Here is a 24,703-nt window from a genome sequence, read left to right as displayed (position 1 = left end):
ACTAGTGTCACTTACAATATATTATGAGTGGGCATAGGTTATATCAGTAGTATTCGGTTACATCTTATCTTGGGCGTTTGGTTAAATTATTTTCCAACAATGGACATTAGGGCCACAGATCTGAATGTAGGCGCTCAGACTAAACTCTGTGCCATTTGAGATGCCACCGTGAGGCCATGTACCATATTTGCCTTGGCATAATGCTGTAGCAGGAATAGCTAATACAGCAGTACTTTATGATTTCATGAAAATTTGAGAGAGAAAAAAAAAAAAAGAGTGTGTATGCATACTTAATATTTACAAGCAATTTTTTACGTTTAAGAGCCACCACCAGGGATGCTTAGAGAGCCAACCCTCAAAAAGGCCAAAAATGGCCCCAAAACAAACACGTTTAGGTGTGGTTTTTCCAAGACCCACCTCTTTTGCAGGCCGGTTTACAGAACTGTTAGCACATGTTCAGGTCCCGTGCAATGCTAGTCTATGTTATGGCCATTTACATGAGAACTTTAGATGTGTCCACCTAAATTAACTACTGGGGTGAAAGTAGTGACTGTATTTTGTAAAGACTATGGTGCATTACTCATGTCACACCATGAATGGCATATTAGCCAAAATTATCTTGTGCTGTTCCCCTAGGCTTTTTTGTCCTTTTGGTATACGTTTATTTACTATCGTTCTGGATTCCATAACCATAAACTGTATTAGAAATCTATTTTATTAGATTGGGAAGGAATCTTTCAGCAAATTTTTGCTACCTCACATTAGAGCAGCATAATGTAGTGGCAGAGACCCCCAACTCCAGTGATTTATTACTTTCTGGGCTGCTTGCTGCAGTTTTGATATGCCGTTATCATCGTTTGATCTGCTGCAGATCTAGCGGTTCTCTGAATGATGAGTGCTGTATAACCTCACCCATACCAATGATTTGTAGCTTTATGTGTAACCCGTGCAAAGGCAGAAAGCTGCTAATCAGTAGTGGGGTGGGGTGACACAGAGCTCTAAAATATGGAGGATTACATGGCAGCATATTAACTAGTCCTCTACTGATAATCTCCTGCTGATTATACTATTACATTGTTATATTGGGATAGAAAAAAATAATTAATAAAAAAAAAAGACTCCCGTCCATCAAGTTCAACTCTTACCATAACTACAGCAAGCAGCCCATAATCTGGGTCTTGGACACTACATTATGCTGCTCTCAGGTTTGGTGGCGAAAACCTGGTGACAGATTCCCTCTAAAGATAATTTTACAGTCTACTTAGATTTGTGGCTAAACAAGAAACATACTTAGGCTATGTTCACACGATCCTTTTTTTGATCCTTTTTTTTCAGGTCCTGATTTGGAAAATCCGCAGTGCAAAACAGCACTGCTGATTTTCCGACTGTATCTTCTGCGGATTCCTCTGCGGGTTTTCAACAGCACTTTCCTATTGGTGCATGTTGAAAACAGGAGCGGAATCCGCAGAAAGAACAGACATGGTACTTCTTTTTTTCTGCAGGCAAATCCGCGCGGATTTGCCTGGGAAAAAAAGGATAGTGGGCACAGCGGATTTTGTTTTCCATAGGGTAACATTGTACTGTACCCTGCATGGAAAACGGCTGCGGATCCGCAGCTGAAAATCCGCTGCGGATCCGCAGCAAAAAAAGGATCGTGTGAACAAGCCCTTAATGCTACTGTTCTAGCCTCTTATTTATTTCTCAAGCAGAAATAGAGGGATACTTATTGACAGAGCAGTCATGTGTCACAGGAATGTCCAGGTTGTCTGTTTTCTCTGGAGGAATCAATCACAAGTAACAGCTACTTTGCTTGGCAAATACACTGACTGCTCTGATTAGCTCATTAACTGTCTCACCACCAGAGCAGAGTACATTACAGGCAATGATACTATAGGACATTTTTTTTTTTTTTTTAACTATTATTCAGCTTGTGTTCATTCATAATGCAGCAGAGCAGGCATCTACCTCCAGGTAAAGTAGGTACAGGGAAGGCATCAGGGCATTACTGCCCTTACTGGCTTATGGGGCAAGGTGGTGAGGGGGGCCCGGTCTGAGCCCCTCTCACCACCTTGCCCCAGGGGCAGGATTCGGCAGTTTGCACAGTAACTAAACGTGTGTCCTCGGATGCACGTTTAGTTGAAATCTATTGCTGTGCAGGACACGTTTCCTGCACTGCAATAGGAGCCGCCAACCAATCTGAGGCCAGCAGCTGATGTCCGTGCCTTAAATGGTTGAAGAAGAGGGCGTTGCTGGACTGAGGCCATGTAAGGACATTTGGAGGGGCCAAGATAGAAACATATGGGGGGCCATGATGGGAGGAGAAATTGGGGGCAGGATTGAGACCTATGGGACCAAGAATGTGACGCATGGGGGCCACGATGCGAGATGTTATTACAGGAAGGTTCCAGGATGTAGGACATTTATTACTGTACAGGCTAATTAAGGGATATATTAGTACTGCTGTGATGCTTTTTTATTTTATTTTTTTGAGGATACGGTTTTCAGTTGTGTGGGTCCTATTACTGTGCAAGGTGGCTTTATTTCTTCACCTGTGGAAGTGTAGAAATTGGGGAAAAATTGGGGAATGTGCTCTACATAACTTATTTTCTGCAGATGAGGCCTGGCTGGAAGAAGTGATGGCGGTCTGCACTGGATGAAGAAGCAAAGCGAAGATGAATATCTTTAACTAGAAAGGTCACTGGTGCCTCGGTGCGTTACCTGTACACTTGCATTACATACTATACACAGAGCTCCTATGTATAATGTCACTGTAGAGTTACTATTACCCATACACTGACACTATAAACTGTATACTATGCACTGAGCTCCTGTGTATTATGGCACTTATGGTATTATTAGTATTGTGCTTTTTTTTTTTAATTAATGATCCGTATTGTAGTATTTGATCTCTATATGGTGGTAATATGTGGACTTGCCATGGAGTTTTGGTATTTGTTCCTTGTATGTGGTATTATTCAGTCACTATGTGGTGGTAATATGTGGTCCGGCCATGGTATGATGGTATTTATCCCTTGTATGTGGTATTATTGGTCATTTTAAAAAATGTGACACATTCCTTTAAAGAAAATAAAAAAAAATATACTTCGAGTATTGGGCATTTTTACAAATGTTTAATAGGTTAGAATAGAGTACGGCCCTGCAAGAAAAGTCTACCTGGTTGTAGTGGCAGCATCAAAAATCTTTTGGCCCCAAAAAAAAGCTGCTGGCTATGTATGTGATCTGGTGTTCGATGGGAACTGTGATTGGTGAGATGTGGAGTTTTTCCAAGAGTGGGCGGTGGGACTGTGGAAGGTTCGCGGGTTGGAGGTGGAGCTAGGGTTGGGCCAGGATGGAGTCTCAAGGGGGCCCTAAAATTTTGCTAGTATGGGGACCTGAAATTCTTGGGGGCAGCACTGAGTACATAAACCAAAAGTAAACCACACAACAACCTTTTCTGATCAGCAAGGCATGATGAATACAAGCATTCTCTGCGAAGTCACTGGAAATGGAGGATAAGGTTCAAGTTTCCTTTGGGTTTGTTCACATGGTTCAGATATGCTGAAAATATGGATTTTCTGCCTAGAACTGAACAGAAAATCTGCAGTGTAAAGGACCACAGGTCAGTCCCTGCTCAGATCCAGTGTAGATTTTTCATGCATCAAGTGGAGGAGATTTGGTAAAATGTCAATCACTTATAGCAGCAACAAAGTGGATGATATTTTAGCAAATTTCATTCACCCGATCCATAAAGACCCCAAAATGAATCTGAGCACAAACTGACCTGTTGGGCAGATATTAAATGTGTAGTTAACAATCTGCAACACAAATTGCCAATGTTACATTTTGCCCTTTGCAGAGATGCCAAATCAGCAAAACCTGATCTCTTGGCAGTAACAAAGCGGTTTGCAAAAAGTAGGTTGTGATGCTGAAATAAGCATGGTTGCTTTTTTCCAGCATTTTTGCTTTCTATGGCTGCAAAATCGCAGAAAGAATTCACATGCTGCAGACAAAAAAAAAAAAAATGCAGACGTTTTCCAATTCAGTCAGGAAAAAAACAAAACAAAAAACAAACAAGAGTGTGCATAGGACTTCTGAAATCTCAGCTTTTGTTGGTACTGTAAAAGGCTTCTTTTAATTTTCTTAAACACCCCCCCCCACCACCCACAAATGCAACGTATAGAAATACATGCAGCTGCACGCTCCAGTCCCGAGTGCCGGGTATTGCTGCAAGAGACTCGTGCGAGTTTCTCGCATTGCTCTCACAAGTGTGACCCCGGCCGTATTCAGACCCTTTGCCCAGTATTGAGTAGAAGCACCCTTTTGAGCTAGTACAGCCATGAGTCTTCATGGGAATGATGCAACAAGTTTTTCACACCTGGATTTGGGGATCCTCTGCCATTCTACCTTGCAGATCCTCTCCAGGTCCGTCAGGTTGGATGGTGAACGTTGGTGGACAGCCATTTTCAGGTCTCTCCAGAGATGCTCAATTGGGTTTAGGTCAGGGCTCTGGCTGGGCCAGTCAAGAATGGTCACAGAGTTGTTCTGAAGCCACTCCTTTGTTATTTTAGCTGTGTGCTTGTCTTGTTGGAAGGTGAACCTTTGGCTAAGTCTGAGGCCCAGAGCACTCTGGAAGAGGTTTTCATCCATGATATCTCTGTACTTGGCCGCATTCATGTTTCCTTCAATGGCAACCAGATGTCCTGTCACTGCAGCTGAAAAACACCCCCATAGTATGATGCTGCCACCACCATGTTTCACTGTTGGGATTGTATTGGGCAGGTGATGAGCAGTGCCTGGTTTTCTCCACACATAGCGCTTAGAATTATCACCAAAAAGTTCTATCTTCCTCTCATCAGTCCAGAGAATCTTATTTCTCAGTCTGGGAGTCCTTCATGTGTTTTTTTTTAGAAAACTATATACTTTTTTAAAAAAGTGTGTGCCATTACTTGACTCAGCTTATATTTTTTTATTATTTGAATAAAGAAATTATTTTAATCTATTTTATTAAAATTGGTCTTTATTAGCACATTTCCTTTTATGATCTCAATATATTTTTGTGCTTCACTCCTATTTTGTATACAATTTGTTCCATCTCTGATAATTATGGTAGGTGTGTGCCTTTCCAAATCAAGTCCTAAGTTTAATTACACACAGCTGGCCTCCAATGAAGGAGTAGAACCATCTCAAGGAGGATCACAAGGAAATGGACAGCATGTGACTTACATATGAGTGTCTGAGCAAAGGGTCTTAATACTTATGACCATGTGATATTTCAGTTTTTCTTTTTAAATAAATCTGCAAAAATTCTACATTTCTGGGTTTTTTTTCAGTCAAGATGGGGTGCAGAGGGTACATTAATGAGAAAAAAAAATTACTTTTTTTAATTTACTAAGTGGCTGCAATAAAACAAAGAAAATTTAAAGGGGTCAGAATACGTTCTGTACCCACTGTACATCTATAGATTAAAAGAACCTAACACTTCCTGGTGTCACAGCAGTTGCTGTAAATAGCACACCTCTCATCCAGGAAGCTTCATGTTATGAGTAGACAGTGTGAAGTAAGCCACACCACTGGGCTAATTCTTCAGTGTCTACAGAACAGATGGCCACTTGTCACTCAGGCCTGGGCCGGACTGTGGCTTTTACCTACGCACTATAATACAGTAGTACAATGGTATTTTTATAGTGAAGTTGTGCAGTGGTTGCTGCTCTGGCCAGGAGTGAAGCAGTTAACACATTATGTGCCCCTTACCTCTATAAAGAATTGGCACGAATACATACCTCCCAACTTTAGGGGAAGGGAAAGAGGGACAAAGTCAGCGGCGCGCGTAGCGCGCCGCTGCAAATTTTAGGCCACACCCATTTCACAACTAGCCACGCCCCAACCACACCCATTTAGCACTTCTGATCACAATGTTTCGTTAACAATAATTATGAACAAAAAAATATGGCCACACACGACGCTCCATACTGTACAATGGCCATTGGCCACATTATGCTCCATACTGTATAATGGCCCCACATGATGCTGCGTACAGTATACTTGCCCCACGTGATGGTCCATACAGTATAATGGCGCCACATGATGCTTTGTACAGTATAATGGCCCCACACGATGCTGGGTATAGTATAATGGCCACACAATGCTGGGTACAGTATAATGGCCCCACACAATGCTGGGTGCAGTATAATGGCCACACATGGTTACCCCACCCCCATCATTGCCTTCTCCATCAGTACACACAAACACCTTTCACCGCGCTCCCTCGCAGCAGCCGGCAGCTTCCACTCCCACGGCGCTGAATGGTGTCATCCAGCTGCGCCGCTGACTGCTGTATCCAGCATTACAGCTCAGTCCCCATAGAATGTAATACAGCACAGCCCCATAGAATATAATGCTGCACAGCCCCCATAGAATGTAACGCAGGCAGGTGGCAGCCCCCATAGAATGTAACGCAGGCAGGTGGCAGCCCCCATAGAATGTAACGCAGGCAGGTGGCAGCCCCCATAGAATGTAAGGGGTGCTGCACCAGGTTGGTGGAGAATCCGATGGATGGGTACCAGGGGGAGAGTGGGAGCGGGGTGCGCGCACCATGGGGAGACAAAGTTTAGTTTGTCAGTCCTCCTATGCTGTCAGAGTCTCTGCTGTAACCGCAGCAGGGCAGCGCTGCATGGAGAGGGGGAGAGACACATACATTCACTTACAGTCTGGAGATCCGCTCGCTGCTCCCGCGGTCACACAGACACGGAGTGTCTCACAACTCTGCCCCCGTGCCAGAAACCAGTCCGGGTGCTGCCGCTCTGTCCTCAGAGTCCGCCCACGTCTATAGTTGAGGAGGAAGCCGGAGGCGGGCGGTGAGGCAACTCAAGGGGGCGTGGCTACAACGCAGTCCCAGGGAACGGAACGAACAGCGGGTACTAATCGGGCTCTCTCTACGTCCCGGAAGTGGGCGGGGCTTCACCGGCGGCCGCAAATTCGGGATTTTAAATGCCCGAAGCGGGACAGCGGGACCCCGGTGCCAAAGCGGGACTGTCACGCTGAAATCGGGACGGTTGGGAGGTATGCGAATATTGCAAATTTGTATAACATGAGGCCAGGTACGGGAAATGGGGCTGAAATTCAGCCCTGGCATTTGAAATCACACAGGCCCATGTTGTCCCCGTCCCCATGAACCAGATGGGATATATTACTAATATTACCCTGGATGGAGGAAAGGAAGATTTTCTACAAGACCAATATTCCTAAGGGTATGTTTCCACGTTCAGGATTGCATCAGGATTTGGTCAGTATTTTTCATCAGTATTTGTAAGCCAAAACCAGGAGTGGAACAATTAGAGGAAAAGTATAATAGAAACATATGCTCCACTTCTGCATTTATCACCCACTCCTGGTTTTGGCTTACAAATACTGATGAAAAATCCTGACCAAATCCTGATGCAATTCCTGAACGTGGACACATACCCTAATGATACCCGTGGCCTGTAGGGGTAAGTGACGGGGGGACAGCAACTTTGTGCTCCATCACAACTCTTAACAGTATGAGTATCTTGAGAACTCAGATTCTGTTAACAATGTAATGGACAAGGCGGCCCATGACCAGACAGAGATGCCAGCCCGGCCCTGCATGAGGCCCAAATCCTTCGCCTTACAGAATATCAAACGCCGCTACGTTTGACATATCTGCTTGTACGGGGAAATACAGTGTACATATTGCCGCCATCAGGTCAGCCATTGAAGAAAAAGTGTCTTATTTCTCTGCTGACTGATATTAGATCTCAGTTTTATTATTTCATCTACTAAAACACCCAATATTTCTCATACTATATATATATACAAATCTACTTCAGTTAACGTTTCAAGGTTTCTGTATTTCATTAGTTGAAGTAAATTGGTCATGAGAATCATGCTGCCCAAATCGCAGTCTGACACGGCTGCAACAACGCAGGCAGACTGTTCTACTCAAACACTGTGGTGTCTCAGGGAAAACCTACATTGACCCAGGTTCATAAAGACTGGCAATTTTCTCACTGGTCTTGATGAGGAGGAGTGCTGGGGTCAGACACTCAATTCATGATGACATGAACACCTCTTCTTGAATCTAGAGCTTCTGTCGAGTTATGTGCACTATGCCAGTCGGGTACTGGAGTTCTGGCATATGGAACACCACAATTAGTCATGAATTAGACGAGCTGTCGCATCCTGCTACACCCCACCTCTGCTCATATTGGTGGAGCTGGGATGAAGAGACGTTAAAACAAAGCTGCAACATTTTGGCACAACTCTAAGGGTACCGTCACACATTGAAATTTTCATCGCTGCGACGGCACGATTCGTGACGTCGCAGCGTCGTATGATTATCGCTCCAGCGTCGTAGACTGCGGTCACACGTTGCAATCACGGCGCTGGAGCGATGCCGAAGTCCCCGGGTAACCAGGGTAAACATCGGGTAACTAAGCGCAGGGCCGCGCTTAGTAACCCGATGTTTACCCTGGTTACCAGCGTAAACGTAAAAAAACAAACAGTACATACTCACCCGTCGGTGTCCTTCAGGTCCCTTGCCGTCTGCTTCCTGCTCTGAGTGCAGCCGTACAGTGAGAGCAGATCACAGCACCGCTGCGCTCTGCTCTCACTTTCCGGCCGGCACTCAGAGCAGGAAGCAGACGGCAAGGGACCTGAAGGACACCGACGGGTGAGTATGTACGGTTTGTTTTTTTACGTTTACGCTTGTAACCAGGGTAAACATCGGGTTACTAAGCGCGGCCCTGCGCTTAGTTACCCGATGTTTACCCTGGTTACAAGCGAAGACATCGCTGGATCGCTGTCACACACAACGATCCAGCGATGTCAGCGGGTGATCAAGCGACGAAAGAAAGTTCCAAACGATCTGCTACGACGTACGATTCTCAGCAGGGTGTCTGATCGCAGTAGCGTGTCAGACACAGCGATATCGTAACGATATCGCTAGAACGTCACGAATCGTAACGTCGTAGCGATGGAAATTTCAATGTGTGACGGTACCCTAAGTTAAGACAAGATTTTGAGATTTTTCAAAGCTTTTATATTCTCATTCTAATTTGCACTGGGAAACACAAGAAGCTATGGAATGAAACTGAAAGTGAGAAGATACAGATTAGATATTACAAAACAATTTTTGACAATGAGAGTGATCAATGAGTGAACAGGCTGCCACGAGAGGTGGTGAGTCCTTCTTCAATGGAAGTCTTCAAACAGAGGCTGGACAGACATCTGTCTGAGATGGTTTAGTGACTCCTGCATTGAGCTGGGGGTTAAACACAATGACCCTGGAGGTCCCTTCCAACTCTAACATTCTATTATTACACTTTTTTGGCGCAAAAGCTTTGATGATTAAGGGCCTGTGTGCCTCGGATGCTGGAGGCAGGTTCCTGACGGCTTCTCCGTGTGAGTGAATAGGGAGAGACTTGCAAGTCTTTAGAATGAGGCTTGGAGAAGCTGCTGGTAACCTGTATTGGGACTAGTCATCCGAGACAGTGTCTCCGGCCAACTTCTCAAAATACATTTTCTCTGAAACAACGCAAAATGTTACAGTGATGCATACACAGCTGCAATAAAACAGCCAGGGACATGGCCTATGATTTGGCCTGTATGAATCTCACGACAGATAAACCAATAGTTTGCCGCTCCAATCCTTCTAGCAATCACCCAAGTCCCACCTGAACTAACCCTAATGAAATAAAATTAAAAACAATACAGTCAAAATGTAATGCTGGATATAATAGTGCCAGAGGTTAATGACCCATACAGTATCTTATGTGCACACAACAAGTACTGCAGGCTAAAAACACTGAAAGTACTACTACAGTATAACACAAGCTGGGATGATATATAATAGCAGTAAAATGAGCTGCAAGCTAAAATCACTTGTATTGACAATCAGCATTAAGCATTAAATAATATGCTGCAAGCTGTAATCACTCAAAATAGTAGATGTTACCATCACTTAACTACAATATTCTTCAATGTTTCCAACACAAATGTGTCAAATGGCTGGAGGGAGACCAGTATCAATTAATATAAGTGTGATGCTGCCAAACCATCAAAATGTGCAGTTTCAATGAAGGCTGTTAGACGGACCTGTTGATTTTCCCGTTCCCCTTTCGTGTTGTGGAGGCCCAGCTAAAACTGCAGGTGCCCATGGGTGGACATACAGAGGTAATGCAGGACTTCAGGAACCACGGAGCAACCGCACAGAGCCAGGGGTGCCTTGGCCAATGGCGTCCCTGGTTGTGCAGCAGAGAAAAAAAAATGTCTGACAGAGGCTGACCGGCGTGTGATGTCACTACACTATGGGGTGCGCGAATGGCCAAAAGTGCTACCAACGCGTTTCGGGGAATACACTGTACAGGGCACCCCTGGCTCTACGCGGTGGCTCCGTGGTACCTGAAGTCCTGCATTCCCTCTGCATGTCCACCCATCGGCACCTGCAGTTTTAGCTGGGCCTCCACAACAGGAAAGGGGAACGGGAAAAGCAACAGGTCAGTCTAACAGTTAGTTAGGTGCTTCTCAAGTTTTATATGAGTGTTATGCCAATGCAAAATCTTGTTAAAACAAACAACGTTGCAATTTACTTGATACTGAAAACCCTCTCAATCCTTCACGTCCATTTAGGCCAGGTTCATACTGCATTAAAGCAGCCCGTTCAACACATAGCGCTAACGGGCTGCAAGGCTGGGGTCACATTGCGTTAATGCAGTCCGTTAGACGGACGGTGTTACACCGCGGCATAAAGCGGTGTAACGCAGTCCGTTAACGCTGCCATTAACCCCTATTATCGGGCGCATCGCCAACGCATGCCATAATTGGCATGTGCTAGAGATGTGCCGTCATTCAGTGACGGAGCCTCGGACGCGGGCCGTCACCGCTAGCACAGATGAATCATCGGCACTAGTGGTATAGCATAACGCGATGGCGTGTATGCTATAGCGTTAACACAGCCAGTCAACGCTATGCGTTGAACGGGCTGCTTTAACGCAGTATGAACCTGGCCTAACACTGTACAATTATCAAGATGGAGCATTCTTCGTAAAACATGTTTCATGATAATCATGCAGTGTAAAGGAGCAGCCAATCACCAGAAGAAAAATCAAAAAGTTCATTGGTCAGATGACATGATCTTTTATGCTGCACAAAGCATCATTCTTGGCAGCACATGATCCTTTGTAGAAAGGACCCTGCTGCTGAGAACAATGGCAGACTATGTGGACTGAATGTTCTACTACAGTTCATTCAGTGTGCAACGGAAGCAGAGTCGTCATGTTGATCGACGTTAGCACTGTACATCAACGGAGTGATTTTGTTTTTTTTAAATGTTATTGTTTAGGGTAAGTTCACACAGGGCATTTTTGCTGCGTTATTTTTCTGCAGCAAAACCTGATCATCTTGTAAGGTAAGAAGCTGCGCCAAAAACGCAGGATCAGGTGCGTTTTTGCTGCCTTTTTTTTTTTTGCTCTTTGTGCATGCCAATAAAGCTGAGTGCACACGGAGAAAAAATAAATTCCTGTAGATAGAATAGATCGACTGATAGAATAGATCGACTGATAGAATAGATACATTACCTGCGGTATCCTCTTCCCTGGAGTTTACCCACGGTGCAGATGTTACCTCCGGTCAGGCAGTGAGGGAGCGCAGGCTCGGTGATGTCACCGCTAGTTACTGAGCCTGCGCCTGCTCTGTCTCATTCATTCCCCAGTTGCTTACAGCCGGGAGCGGTCGCATTAGCAGCGTTCCCAGTTGTAAGCTTTATCTCCCCCAACTACTGCGTGGGACACTCGTTATATCGGACTGCGACGGATCAGGGAGTATACTGTTGGTTTATTATTTTATTTTTATTTCAGAAGATCGATGGCTTTGCTTGGAATGGCAGAATAATAAAATGGTAAAACTGTGTGGTGTTTTATTTCATTAAAAGACTTTTTTCTGCATGTGTTTATTTAACCCTTTAATTACTATATGATTAGTAATGGATAGGTGTCTTATTGCCACCTCTCCATTACTAAGCCGGCTTAATGTCACCTTTCAATAGGAAGGGGACATTAACCCCTCATTACCCCGCTTGCCACCGCTACAGGGCAAGTTGGAAGAGTCTGGCAAAGCGCCAGAATTGGCGCATCTAATAGATGCGCCTTTTCTGGGCAGCTGCGGGCTGCTATTTTTAGGCTGGGGGGCCTATATCAATAGCCCCTTACCAGCTGTGAGCTTTAGCAAGGCTGGTTGTCAAAAATGGGGGGGACCCCACACCGTTTTTTAAATAATTTATTTAAATACATTTTTTAAAAAAGGGTGAGGACTCCTCTATTCTTGATAAATAGATTGCTTTAGCTGACAGCTGGAAGTTGCAGCCCCCAGCTGTGAGTTTTGCCTGGCTGGTTATCAAAAATAGGGGGGAACCCAAGCTGTTTTTTTTCTTTTTATTTATTTATAGTGCAGGAGCGGCAGATGAAAACTCCCATCCGCCACTCCTGCTGTCACTGTAATTAGTGGTTGTAGGTGTCAGATGATGGGATCAGTAGTCCCATCAGCTGACACCAGTGATCGGAGGTGAAGTTTACACCTCCGATCACAACTGAGTGCTCCCACTGTCTTTTGATAGCGTGGGAAGAGCGGCTCTCTGATCAGCGGGGAAGTGGTGCTTGCCACGCTGTCATGCACATGACAGCATGTCAAACACTGTAATGTCGGACCCCCCATTCAAGTGAATGGGGTTCGGGTCTGCTCTGCTGGATGACAGGCTGTATGGACGCATCATGCAGCCTGCCATCTAGATGTAGCAGTGCCGAGTGTGATGATCCGGCTGTCCTTGACTTTTCTGCAGCAAATACGCAGCAAGAAAAGTCAACCTAGCGCATTTGCAGCGTTTTTTTCACCATCCATTCAAGTCAATGGGTGTGAAACGCTGAGAAAACGCTGGAAAAATGCTGAAAGTGACATGCTCTATGTACTAAAAACACAGCAAAGCACAAAATATGGATCACACAGAAAAAATCAATGCGTGTGAATGAGATTTCTGAAATCTCTTAGGCTTTACTGGTACTGTAAAAAGCAGCTGAAAATTAGCATAAAATAACGCAGCAAAAACGCCCTTTGTGAACTTACCCTTACTGCAGGTTGTCTACCATTCGCAAAGCTTGTAAGCTGAAGCTGGTAGGATTGCTGGAACGCACGGTTAGCTCCTGATCCTTCACAATTATCAGTGTTAGGCTGTGTGCACACGTTGCTTTTTTCGCTATAAAAACGCATACATTATGCATCCCATCATTTAGAATTGTGCAATTTTTGTGCACATGATGCGTTTTTTTCCACGAAAAAACACATCGCAGTAAAAAACGCAGCATGTTCATTAATTTTGCGGATTTTTCCGCTATTTAATGCATTGGGAAGCGCCGGAGAAAAAAAGCGTCAAAAATGAGCAAAAAAAGCGTCAAAACCGTGCAAAAAAACGCATCAAAAACGCATGCGGATTTCTTGCAGAGAATGTCCGGTTTTGCTCAGGAAATTTCTGCAAGAAATCCTGAACATGTGCACATAGCCTTACTGTGTGCTCTTCAGGTGCTGCAGAGGCAATTCTGCCACAAACAGCAGCATTGAGTGTGCACAGTTCAGGCTCAATAATACTGCTGGTTGGAACTGTCAATCAAGCAGGAGCACACCACCCCCAGCCGACAGGAAGCCAAGAAGCAGGGGAGCGGTGTGCTCCTGCTGAAGAAGCAGAGGAAACCTCTTTAAAATCAATTTTTTTTTTATATGAGACAACCCTTCAAATATCAGGTATTTTATTTTAGATCCTGTATTATATAGTATTTGCCATTCAAGATTCACTTACAGGTCCTAATTTTGTGAGAATTTGTCTTTATACAGTGTAGAACATAGGTATTGCTGGCTGTACAGATCTTAACGGTTAATGTTTATCAGCTAAAGCGGAACACATAATGCGGAAACTTCCTCCCAGGACTGCAGCATCAAAAAGATGCAAGGAGTTTTGCACGGAACATCGTTTAGACGTGAGGTCAGCGCAAACATTACTTTTGTAAAGGAGCATAGCTATAATGGACATAGCCGTCTACCGGTTTACAGTGGCCAAAGGATGTGTGAAAACTAGTATAGTGAAGGCGCTACATATGGAACCTGGTATCCTTGTAGAAGAGATCAATTAAAGCAGTGAAGTCATAGGAATCCAGGGGAAGCACATGTTTTATTTTAAACTATGGTATCTCATCCTCCGTATTGTGAGATCTTTTACACTACTGAAAACTATTAATATTCTTTGTGTCTTAGAAGCTTGAGAAAGGCTGTTCTATATTAAAAAGGGAACCATTCACATGATTCAAGCTGCCCAAACCATAGGCAGCATGAATCAGAGCCAGGGTGTATAACTGCAGCCTGGTATATTCTACTCTGCAACGCAATGACATTTTATAGAAAATATACTGCGAGATCCGTCCGGCCAAGGATGACATTAGTCAGGTGCAGACCCCGGGTGGCTCTCCCCAGCACTGCTAGAGGTGATTGACAGGTGTCTCCCTATGTGCACTTCTGTTATAGATCTGTCAATCACTTGGTGCGGTGCTTGGAAGAGTTGGCCAGGGCCAAAGCTGGACTAGTCCAGTCTCGGGCTATGGTCTGCGGCGAGATCCTCAAGGTAGGTTGCGGTCACGTTCCAGAGAATATTATATCTGGCTGCAGTCATGCCACCAGGCTGTAATTGATGCTGCCCGACAGATGGCTCCCTTTGAACATCTAGGATCAGATCTTTCTAGAAAGCTGCTGTGTTGCCTTGGAAGCACAGCTGTATATCATAGCTACCTGTGCTTGTGTGTGCATCCGGGCATTAAGGCATGTCCAAATGTCGTAACCTCCCAAATACAGGCATGTCCAAAGGGGCAGGAGAGTGTTCTCGATTACCTAACTTACAGGGGTTGATCAGGCCTATATTTAGAACCCATCCTTAGGATAGCGGTTATCAATATCCAGTCACTTGGGGACGGACACCTGGCACTCTCATAGTTCAGCCGTTTTCACCTTTGGACTGATTTACACAGTGAATGGAGAATAAACAGAACAGCTCTTGTCCTTGTGTAGTCTCTGTTGCTGAGAACAGGCAGCTCAGTTCCTACTGACTTCAATAGAGATTAGCTGCAGTTCTCAGCAACGGCCATTCGCCAGTAAACAGAACTATGTTGCTCCAGCTCCATTCACTCTTGGAAAAGAAAACTGTCCATTAGTCCGAGTGCCCAGTGTAAGACAATTACAGACCTGACTGACAGCCTACCCTAAAAAGGAGCGGACACACCATTGGTGAAACCTGTGCAGCGGCCAAGGTACCCAAGAGGTAAACCGTCCCACTCTCACGTCTAACGCAGGAGAAATTGTGCATTATGAGGAGCTATTAGACTGCAAAGGACCCATATACTGTGCTTGCACAGAGGCCCTCTTATGTCTGTGTCCACCCCTGACCCGAAGGATAGGTCATCATCATCATACCCCTGGACATCCCAGTTAACTCATTACTGGAGTGGCGCTCCCCTACATCTTGCTGCAGTGGGAAACTCCCCTACATCTTGTTAAAGTCGGGAGCTTACGTCTTATTGTAGTAGGGATCTTACCTATTTGTTATTGCAGTAGCTAGTTTTCCTATGACTTTTTGCATTAGTCAGTTTTCTTATATATCTTATCTTATGTAGTGAATAGATTTTCCTGTCTCATGCATTGGAATATTGAATTTTATTAACAAAATATATATAAGGTATTGCTGTTAATGCACTTTATATAATAAAAAAAACTAAAAAATTACTAAAAGTCAAGAATGTTCACTGTTTGTAATATGACACTAGGTCTCACTTTACCAACCACATTGTGCTCTAATCTGAGGATCTGATTCACTTTAACACCATTTTAATCCAGCTAGGTTTTGCTTGTTTCAATTCTGAAGTGCTGAACATTAGTTTAGAATGGCATAGATAAACTACATTATGCTACAAACTGCATATCTACTTCACCAACCGTATCAGACTCAGGATTAAATGGAGAAGAACTGTCGGAAATGACTGCTGCTGCTTCACTTACATACACTCTGTTCCAAATTATTATGCACAAAGTTTAGGAGTGATAAGGTTAGAATTTTTTTGTTTGTCATTTAAACTCATTGATGGTGATGTGTGTCAGGGCTCTTTATATCACTGAAAGCAATTGCAGATACCTGTGCAAATTAGTTTGGCAGGTGTGTCCAAATAAAGGCAAGACTACTTAAAGGGAACCTGTCACCTGAATTTGGCGGGACCAGTTTTGGGTCATATGGGCGGGGTTTTCGGGTGTTTGATTCACCCTTTCCTTACCCGCTGGCTGCATGCTGGCCGCAATATTGGATTGAAGTTCATTCTCTGTCCTCCTGAGTACACGCCTGCGCAATCCAATATTGCAGCCAGCATGCAGCCAGCGGGTAAGGAAAGGGTGAATCAAACACCCGAAAACCCCACCCATGTGACCCAAAACTGGTCCCGCTAAATTCAGGTGACAGGTTCCCTTTAAGAAGGCTGTTCCACATTATTAAGCAGCCTACATTTTATGCCAAAATGGGAAAGAAAAAGGATGTGTCAGCTGCTGAGAAGCAACAAATTGTGGAGTAATTAGGTCAAAGCATGACTACAATCAACATTGCCAAGACACTTCATTGTGATCATCGCACAATCAAGAAGTATGTAGCTGATTCCCAGCACACACGTGTGCGTGCTGATAGGGAAAAATTGAGGACCCTTTCCTACAGGCAATTGCTAAGGTTAAAAGAGCAGCTGCAAAAATGCCTGGTCATAGCAGCAGACAAGTTTTTGAAGCTGCTGGTGCCTCCAACGTCCCCAGAACAACAAGATGCAGGGTCCTTCAGAGGTTTGCAGCTGTGTGTAAGCCATCCTGTCGACCACCTCTATCCACTGCACACAAGCAGAAACGGCCCAGTGGGCCAAACGATACATGAAGACTGACTTCCAAACTGTTTTGTTCACCAATGAGTGCTGTGCAACGCTCGATGGTCCAGATGGATGGAGTGGAGGATGGCTGGTTAAAGGACACCCCATGAACACACGGCTAAGGCACCAACAAGGAGGAGGTGCAGTAATGTTTTGGGCTGGAATCATGGGGAGAGAGATTGTCGGCCCCTTTATGATCCCTGAAGGGGTAAAGATGAACTCCATAATGTATGTGGAGTTTCTAAAACAACACTTCCTGCCATGGTTCAAGAGGTAGAACCGTGCTTTCCGCAGCAAGATCATTTTCATGCATGATAATGTATCGTCTCATGCTGCAAAAAACACATCTGCATCTCTGGCCGCTATAGGCATAAAAGAGGACAAACTTATGGTGTGGCCACCATCTTCCCCTGACCTCAACCCCATTGAGAACCTCTGGAGCATCATCAAAAGGAGTGTCTATGATGGCGGGAGGCAGTTCACATCTAAGCAACAGCTCTGGGAGGGTATTCTGTCCACATGCAAAACAATTGAAGCAGAAACCATCCGAAAACTGACAAATTCAATGGACGAGAGAGTTCAGAAGCTTCTTTCGAACAAGGCGTCCTATGTGCAAATGTAACATCACCTAGAATAAAGTTTTCACTTGAAAACTGTTTGATTTCATTTTGTAATAAGCTGATAATGCTTATAACTTCACAATTGACCATTTTTTTGTTCAAAATAAAAAAAAGGTTGAAAACTCTGCTGTGCATAATAATTTGGAACATGCATTTTGAGTGTTTATTTATTTTTTAAAAGATACTGTTTTCATAGGCAGTTTGTTCCAAAACATTGCAATTATACTAGAATAGTAGATGACTGGAAAATAACAATGACTGCAATTCAGATAGGCAATTTAGAGAAAATATGAGGAAATATTATTTGCATAATAATTTGGAACACAGTGTATGTGCTCTTATTGGCCATCGCTGTCTGCCCCATCGGCATCAAAGACAGTAATAGCAGCCATGCTTTACCATGACACTCCAGGACGAGATCCCAAACAAACGAGTGGGATACCTGTACTAGTGGCCATCAGACATTTATAAATAACGGACACTTGCTAGACGGCAAATAACTTGTTTACACTTTGAATCAGAGGTATTACAATTCGTCTTACTGGCATATATCGAAATGTCAATATGGTATACAGAAGATATGCTTTACTATCCGTATATAAAAACAGTTACAGGACTTTTGGTTCGCAAAGGGGGGGTGCCAATCTTTCTTGTATTTGGATGTGATTTATTCGGGGAGCTCTTCCCCGTGGTTATAATTTGAAAAAAATGTTTAAAGGGAACCTGTCACCCCTTTTTTTCGATTTGAGAAAAAAATATGGTTCAAGTGTGCCTGAGCTCAGCTTTACAGCAGTACCTTTAATATCCCCCGATTCCCCACCTTCACTGACAAAATACCTTTATAATCGCTCCGTTTTCGTATGCAAATTACCCAGGTCCGGTCCGATGGGCGGGGCCTATTCACTGTCTCTCCCCCCTCTCCTCGGTGTGCTTGACGTAACGGGATCTGTGAATAGCACAGATTCCGTACAGTTTATGCGCGTGCGCATTGAATTGGCCTCTAGCGCCTGCGCAGTATGCTTTGCTCAACTGTGGTCAAAGCATAAAATCACTATTGCGCATGCGCCCGCATTTTTCATTACGTTCTATGCCCCCTTGCATGGCAATACTATCGGGGCACAGAACGTCATGGAAAATGCCGGCGCATGCGCAATAATGAGTTGTATGCTTTGCCCACTTTTGGGCAAAACAAACTGCGCACGCGCGAGAGGCCACTTCAATGCGCAGGGAAAAAACAAGGCAACGCAGGACAGAAGATAAATTAATGCGTAGAGCAAGGCAGGAGGTGGGGAGAAATGGCAAATAGGCCCCGCCTATTGGACCGGGGTAATTTACATACGAAAACGGAGAGATTACAAAGGTATTTTCTCAGCAAAGGTGGGGAATCGGGGGATATGAAAAGTACTGCTGTAAAGCAGAGCTCAGGCACAATTGAACCATATCTTTATCTTAAATCGAAAAAAAGGGGTGACAGATTCCCTTTAATAAAAAGAATCGGATTAAAAAACAAAACAAAAAGAACAACATTTAAAACGCTCTTCAGGTGGAATATTCCTTGTAAGAAAGCAGGATGTCTTGAAGGTCCTGCATGGCAGATATGTGCCACCGAGGTGGTTGGCCTTGGTAATATAAAATCCAAGATTTAGGAGCAACAAAAAGAGTCTTGGTGAAGAAGGTAGTTTCCATAATCCAGCCTGGGGCTTACAGGACTAATAACAGCAGCTGGGTTCGCTCAGCAGTGTGGAGTTGTGCTGTAGCTGAACAGAGGTGCATTTGTTTGGTGATTGCGTTAATAGCTATAGCTAATGCTTGAGTTGCTACTGCCTGGATTTCAGAGATTGGTGAGGCTGCTACATTTACTTTGTTTCATTGCGCCTGAAGAAAGGACTGTTTATGTTATGCATTGTTACTGGAGAAAAGCCGGTTTCATTTTGGAGCTGTAAAATTTATGATGGACAATAAACTTTATGCTGTTTTGATATAAAAATCCTGTGCGTATCTCCAAGCAGATACTACAAGTGCTGAAACTCTGCATTCTTCAATAAAGATTCTTATTTTAAGCTCTGTACCTAATTATTTGGAACAGTATGGGTTATGTCTACATAGTGTTCTCTAGTATTAGCCACTGCTGTAATTTATTACAATCAGACCTAGTGGCCTCTTTTGATATGTGTGATGCTCCTCATTTTTAAACTTGTACAGGTTTTTCTCACAAAATTAAAATATCATCAAAAAATTATTTCAGTTCTTCAATACAAAAAAGTGAATCTCATTATACAGAGTCATTACAAACAGAGCGGTCTATTTTCAAGTGTTTATTTCTGTTAATGTTGATGATTATACCTTACAGCCAATGAAAACCCAAAAGTCATTATCTCAGTAAGACGAAGAATAATTAACAAAAAAACACCTGCAAAGGCTTCTTAAGAATTTAAAAAGGTCCCTTAGTCTATTTGAGTAAGCTCCACAATCATGGGGAAAACTCCTGACTTGACACAAGTCCAGAAGGCAGCCATTGACATACTCCACAAGGAGGGTAAGCCACAAAAGGTCATTGCTAAAGCAGCTGGCTGTTCACAGAGTGCTGTATCCAAGCATATTAATGGAAAGTTAAGTAAAAGAAAAAAGTGTGGTAGAAAAAGGTGCACAAGCAACCGGGATAACCGCAGCCTTGAATGGATTGTTAAGAAAAGGGCATTCAAAAATTTGGGGAATATTTACAAGGAGTGGACTGCTGCTGAAGTGTGAGTGGACATTGCTTCAAGAACCACCACACACAGACATATCCAGGACATGGGCTACAAGTGTCGCGTCAAGCCACTCATGACCAATAGACAACGCGAGAAGTGTTTTACCTAGGCCAAGGAGAAAAAGAACTGTTGCTCAGTGGTCCAAGGTTTTGTTTTGAAATGAAAGTAAATTCACCTCCATGCCACGCTGCATTGATGCAGGAATTGATGCAAAAGGAGCCCCGACCAAGTATTGAGCGCATTTACTTAACATATATTTCAGGTAGGCCAAGATTTCAGATTTTAAAATAATTTTTCAAGCTAGTGTTATAAAGTATTCTAATTTAATGAGATAATGACTTTTGGGTTTTCATTGGCTGTAAGCCATAATCATCAACATTAACAGAAATAAACACTTGAAATAGATCACTTTGTTTGTAATGACTATATAATATAGGAGTTTCACTTTTTGTATTGAAGAACTGAATTCACTTTTTGATGATATTCTAATTTTGTGAGAAGCACCTGTATTTTTAGGAGATAAATCCTAATAAATATGAATAGATTATTTCCGTTTTGTTTTGTGAATTGAGAAGTCAGAATATTTGTAGAGAATATATAATATGGTCTGTGAATGATGCTTAGTTTCCAAATAATTTTGATAAGTATACTAGACATTACTATAAGGTTACCCCCATCACCTTTCCATAGGACCCCCATCAATCCCTAAAAAACAGAGGCCTCATGTTCCCCAACTAATTGGAATGATGGATGTATGTGCGTGCCACAAATCCATACACTCTCTCTGAGAGTCCGCAGAAAGCCAACCACTGTACTTGGCTTTCGCTAAACGTCTCAGAAAATGAAAGCTGTTGAGAGTGCATGTGTGGCCATCATGATTTATTCAGTTCAGAGCATCGTAATGTGTTGATAGTTGGGTTATTTTGTTACATTTTCATATTCCTAAACAGATATTCCCATCTTAAGTTCTCTTGTTCAGAAAAGGTCTCACTGACATGCAAAACATCCAGCTCTGGGATAAATTTGTGTAGTCTCCAATAGCCGAAAGGTAGTGCTTCTAAGAGTGACTAGACCCAATACTGAAATGCACCAAGCGCAAATTATCCCAATTTTAAGGACAGTTTACATATATTTAATTTCTCTTTCAGTCTATATAGTAACTTACATAACATTCTGTGCTACCAATGGAAAATCTTCAGAGAATAAAGACCTGAATTAAAGCTCTATATGGCAACGGGAATACGATTGTGTAGCCAAGTACAGAATAGACAGTGTATTGAATTGTTATCTTATACAGCAATTATTACTCAATGTTGATATGCCAGAAACCATCTTACCTGAATATAAATTCAGCTCCAAGCTTTTCTTTTGTAGTCCTAAAGTCTGCAAATCTTCATTACTGCCACACTTCATAACAGAGTTAATGGATGAGATGGTACTGATAAGCTGAGAATTAAGAGTCCCAATCTGGGAATATGGTTCACCGAAGGTTTCAGCAAGCTCGGTGTAATTTTCGGCAAGGAGCATCTGCTGTTCTTGCAGCAGCTTCTGCACTCGTTCAATGTAATGGTCTATAGGTGGAGAATCAACATGAGATACATTTTCCTTTACTACAGTGGAAAAAGCTTCTTCAACACGAACGGATTTGGTGTCGGGAGAAACGGGTTCAGGCTCACTAGGTCCACAGGCTATACTACGTGACTTGACTCCTATCAGAAAGTTATCAAAGACATTTATTTGACCTACACCAAAATCTTTGGTTTTTCTGATGGAATTAAGATGTTCAAAATCGGAATCAGACGTACATATTCCAATAGAACGTGTTTTTGGCATGGCATCAATTTCCTTTACTTTACCATCTCCTATAGCTACTGAGCGCATTTCCACACTTTCTGTGTTGGTATGTTTGCTGTACATACTGTAGGCAGTATTTGTACTTGCATCAACAAGACCTGGCACCTCTGTGTTGGTGGTTTGGTTTGAGACCTCAAATTCTGTGTTTGTTTGCTGGCTTGTAGTCCAAGGAGCCACATTTATGGCAGAGTCCATTTTGGTAACAAGTTCTGTATTGACACCACGTGAATAATAATCCAATAATGGTTTAATTATCACATCCACAGAACAATCTCCACATGCAACCGATTTCACATCTTTAACTACCACCTTGTCTTGGGACAGCTCATTAACATCCTCTACACGCAGCCTAGTTTCAGAAACGGTCTGGTCCACACCAACACATTTGTCACACATCTTAAGCTCCTGCTCCACACCCATGTCACAAGTCTCTACGCTCTCTTTTACAATCCAGTGATTCATTGGGAAGTCAGGGCCCACAGCTGCATTTTGAAGCAAAGGGCTACAGGAAACTCCAACGCTGCTTGTTTGTAAGCAGCTACCAACAGAAGTGTCAACTACATCTAAATATTCTCCATGGTTTTGGTCCCTGGTTTCTACTACAGCCTCAACCATCCTACTGCAAGTTAAGGGCTGAGCCATCACTGCTTTGTCTACTCCTTTTCTTGAACCTGCTGCCCGTATCTCCAGCTTTAATTTAGTCATTTCCATTTCATAGGTGGTTTCTCTCAAATCTGTTTCAAGGCGGTAGATTTTATCTTTAAGTGCTTCAATCGTTTGCTGTTGGAGTTCAACTTCTCTTTCGACATCAGTAGTTACCCCAAGCATCTCCTCAGTTACCCCCACTCCAGTGCTTTGAACACAAATTTCAGTACCCACAGATATATCTCTAGTGGGCTTGGCAGATTTATAATACACAACCACATCATTCATGTTTTCATCAGCACCAACAGCAACAGAACGACAACATTTTTCTTTAGATTTCCTCTCCTTAGACTGTGAGGAACAGTAAGCTTCAAAACTGCTATCTTGGATTTTCTTTTCTAAAGCCTGCATCTCAGCTGTCAGTTGTCTGAACTCCTTAAGTGTGTGAGTATTTTGTTCAGGAGTGTCCATCTCCTCTTCAGAATCTATATGTAATTCCCCACCAGTTTTAACAGTAGTCCGTATTGATTCAAAGCCAGCAGCATTCCCTGCACTGTAGGATCTTTTACGGAAACCTGTGGCATCGTTCTGGCTACTAACTTTTTGGTTTTTAATTTCTGACATCAGCTGTCTCTTTTCTTCCTGTAATACTGAAATCTTTACTTGAAGTATAGGAATGGTTTTAACCTGTTCCTCCAGTTCTTTCAGACGTTTAAGTGCCACAGCCATCTGCTCCCTGATATGTTGAAGGTGCATGGGACTGACATTTGTCACTGGTGTTGCTACCCCTGAACTTAGTGGACTGTGACGAATTGAGCTTCCTAACGATGAGGCAAAGAAAGCACTATAATCACCATTAACTTGGTATCCATTTTGAAGCTGCTGGGCAGTTGATGTGAACGATGAAAGGGAACCAGTCGAGCCCATTCCCCCAAAACTTGCCAACCTGGGCCTGCGTACATCGGTGAAAGATGAAGCTACCTGCATGACTTTTTCTTGTTCCAGCCTACGGCGAGTTTCCATTAGTGTTTTTGTAACATGAAAATTGTGTTTGGGCAGATGAGGAGACGGTGGTGCTAATGGTTTGTTTTCAGGGATGGCTAAAAACTTTGGAGAGGTTTCTTGTGAAGCAGATGACCTGGCAGACCCAGAAACTGTATGTCGCCTAGCAATTAATGAAGGTGAGCGCTTATTCTCCTCACTGTTAGAGGAGGAAAGAGAGTCTGTGGAGGGCCATCCAATTCCCTGGCATGTTTCCGTCTTGTCCTCTGAAAAATGGGAGCCCAACTTGTGCTTCTTTAAAAGGTTAATTTTCTTCAGGGTGTTCCCCTTTTGTATGTCCTCAACATACTTCACAAAGTCCAGGTCTATCTGGTATCCATATGGCGTTTCCACAAAATATGCAACTTTGGAATCTCTTTCATCTTCACCATTTGAGACACTTTCCTCTTTTTCTGTAAAAAAAAGAAAAAAAAAAGGAATAAAAACACATGAATTCAAGAAATGTGGGAAAATACACTGCCACTTAAAGCAAACAAGTTCAACCTAAAATTTATATACAGTACATTATATAGATAATGGTTGCACTGGTGCAGATAATTAGCTTTCACCCTTGTGTTCTTAGACGGCAACACAGGTTTGATCTTCTACTTACAATATCACACTGATAACCTACATAAAATATTAATAAATACAAGATTAAAAATCGAAGTATCTGACGTCTTTGTGGTCAGCAAGCACACATACACATGGATGGTGACTATGGATGTATTGTACAACATTTTTCCATTGCTTCCAAACAAGTCACTTAAGGAGAAAAAGCGGTGAATTCACCACCTCT

The 24,703-nt window shown here is 43.2% G+C and overlaps 1 protein-coding gene across 8 annotated transcripts in view; it reads right to left on the bottom strand.

The window, feature by feature from the left end:
• Positions 1–24,703, bottom strand: part of KANK1 (KN motif and ankyrin repeat domains 1) — a 356,154-nt gene that overhangs the window by 31,162 nt on the left and 300,289 nt on the right. For all 8 annotated transcript variants that reach the window (XM_077249101.1, XM_077249105.1, XM_077249102.1 and 5 more), the window contains one exon: positions 21,702–24,317. In XM_077249101.1, coding sequence (XP_077105216.1) covers positions 21,702–24,317 — 2,616 coding nt within the window. The remainder of the gene's footprint in view (positions 1–21,701; positions 24,318–24,703) is intronic.

Source organism: Ranitomeya variabilis, chromosome 1 (assembly GCF_051348905.1).
Source record: "Ranitomeya variabilis isolate aRanVar5 chromosome 1, aRanVar5.hap1, whole genome shotgun sequence".
Taxonomy (NCBI): Eukaryota; Metazoa; Chordata; class Amphibia; order Anura; family Dendrobatidae; genus Ranitomeya; species Ranitomeya variabilis.
The sequence above is the reverse complement of the archived record's forward strand: the minus strand, read 5'-3'. Positions and strand labels throughout refer to the sequence as shown.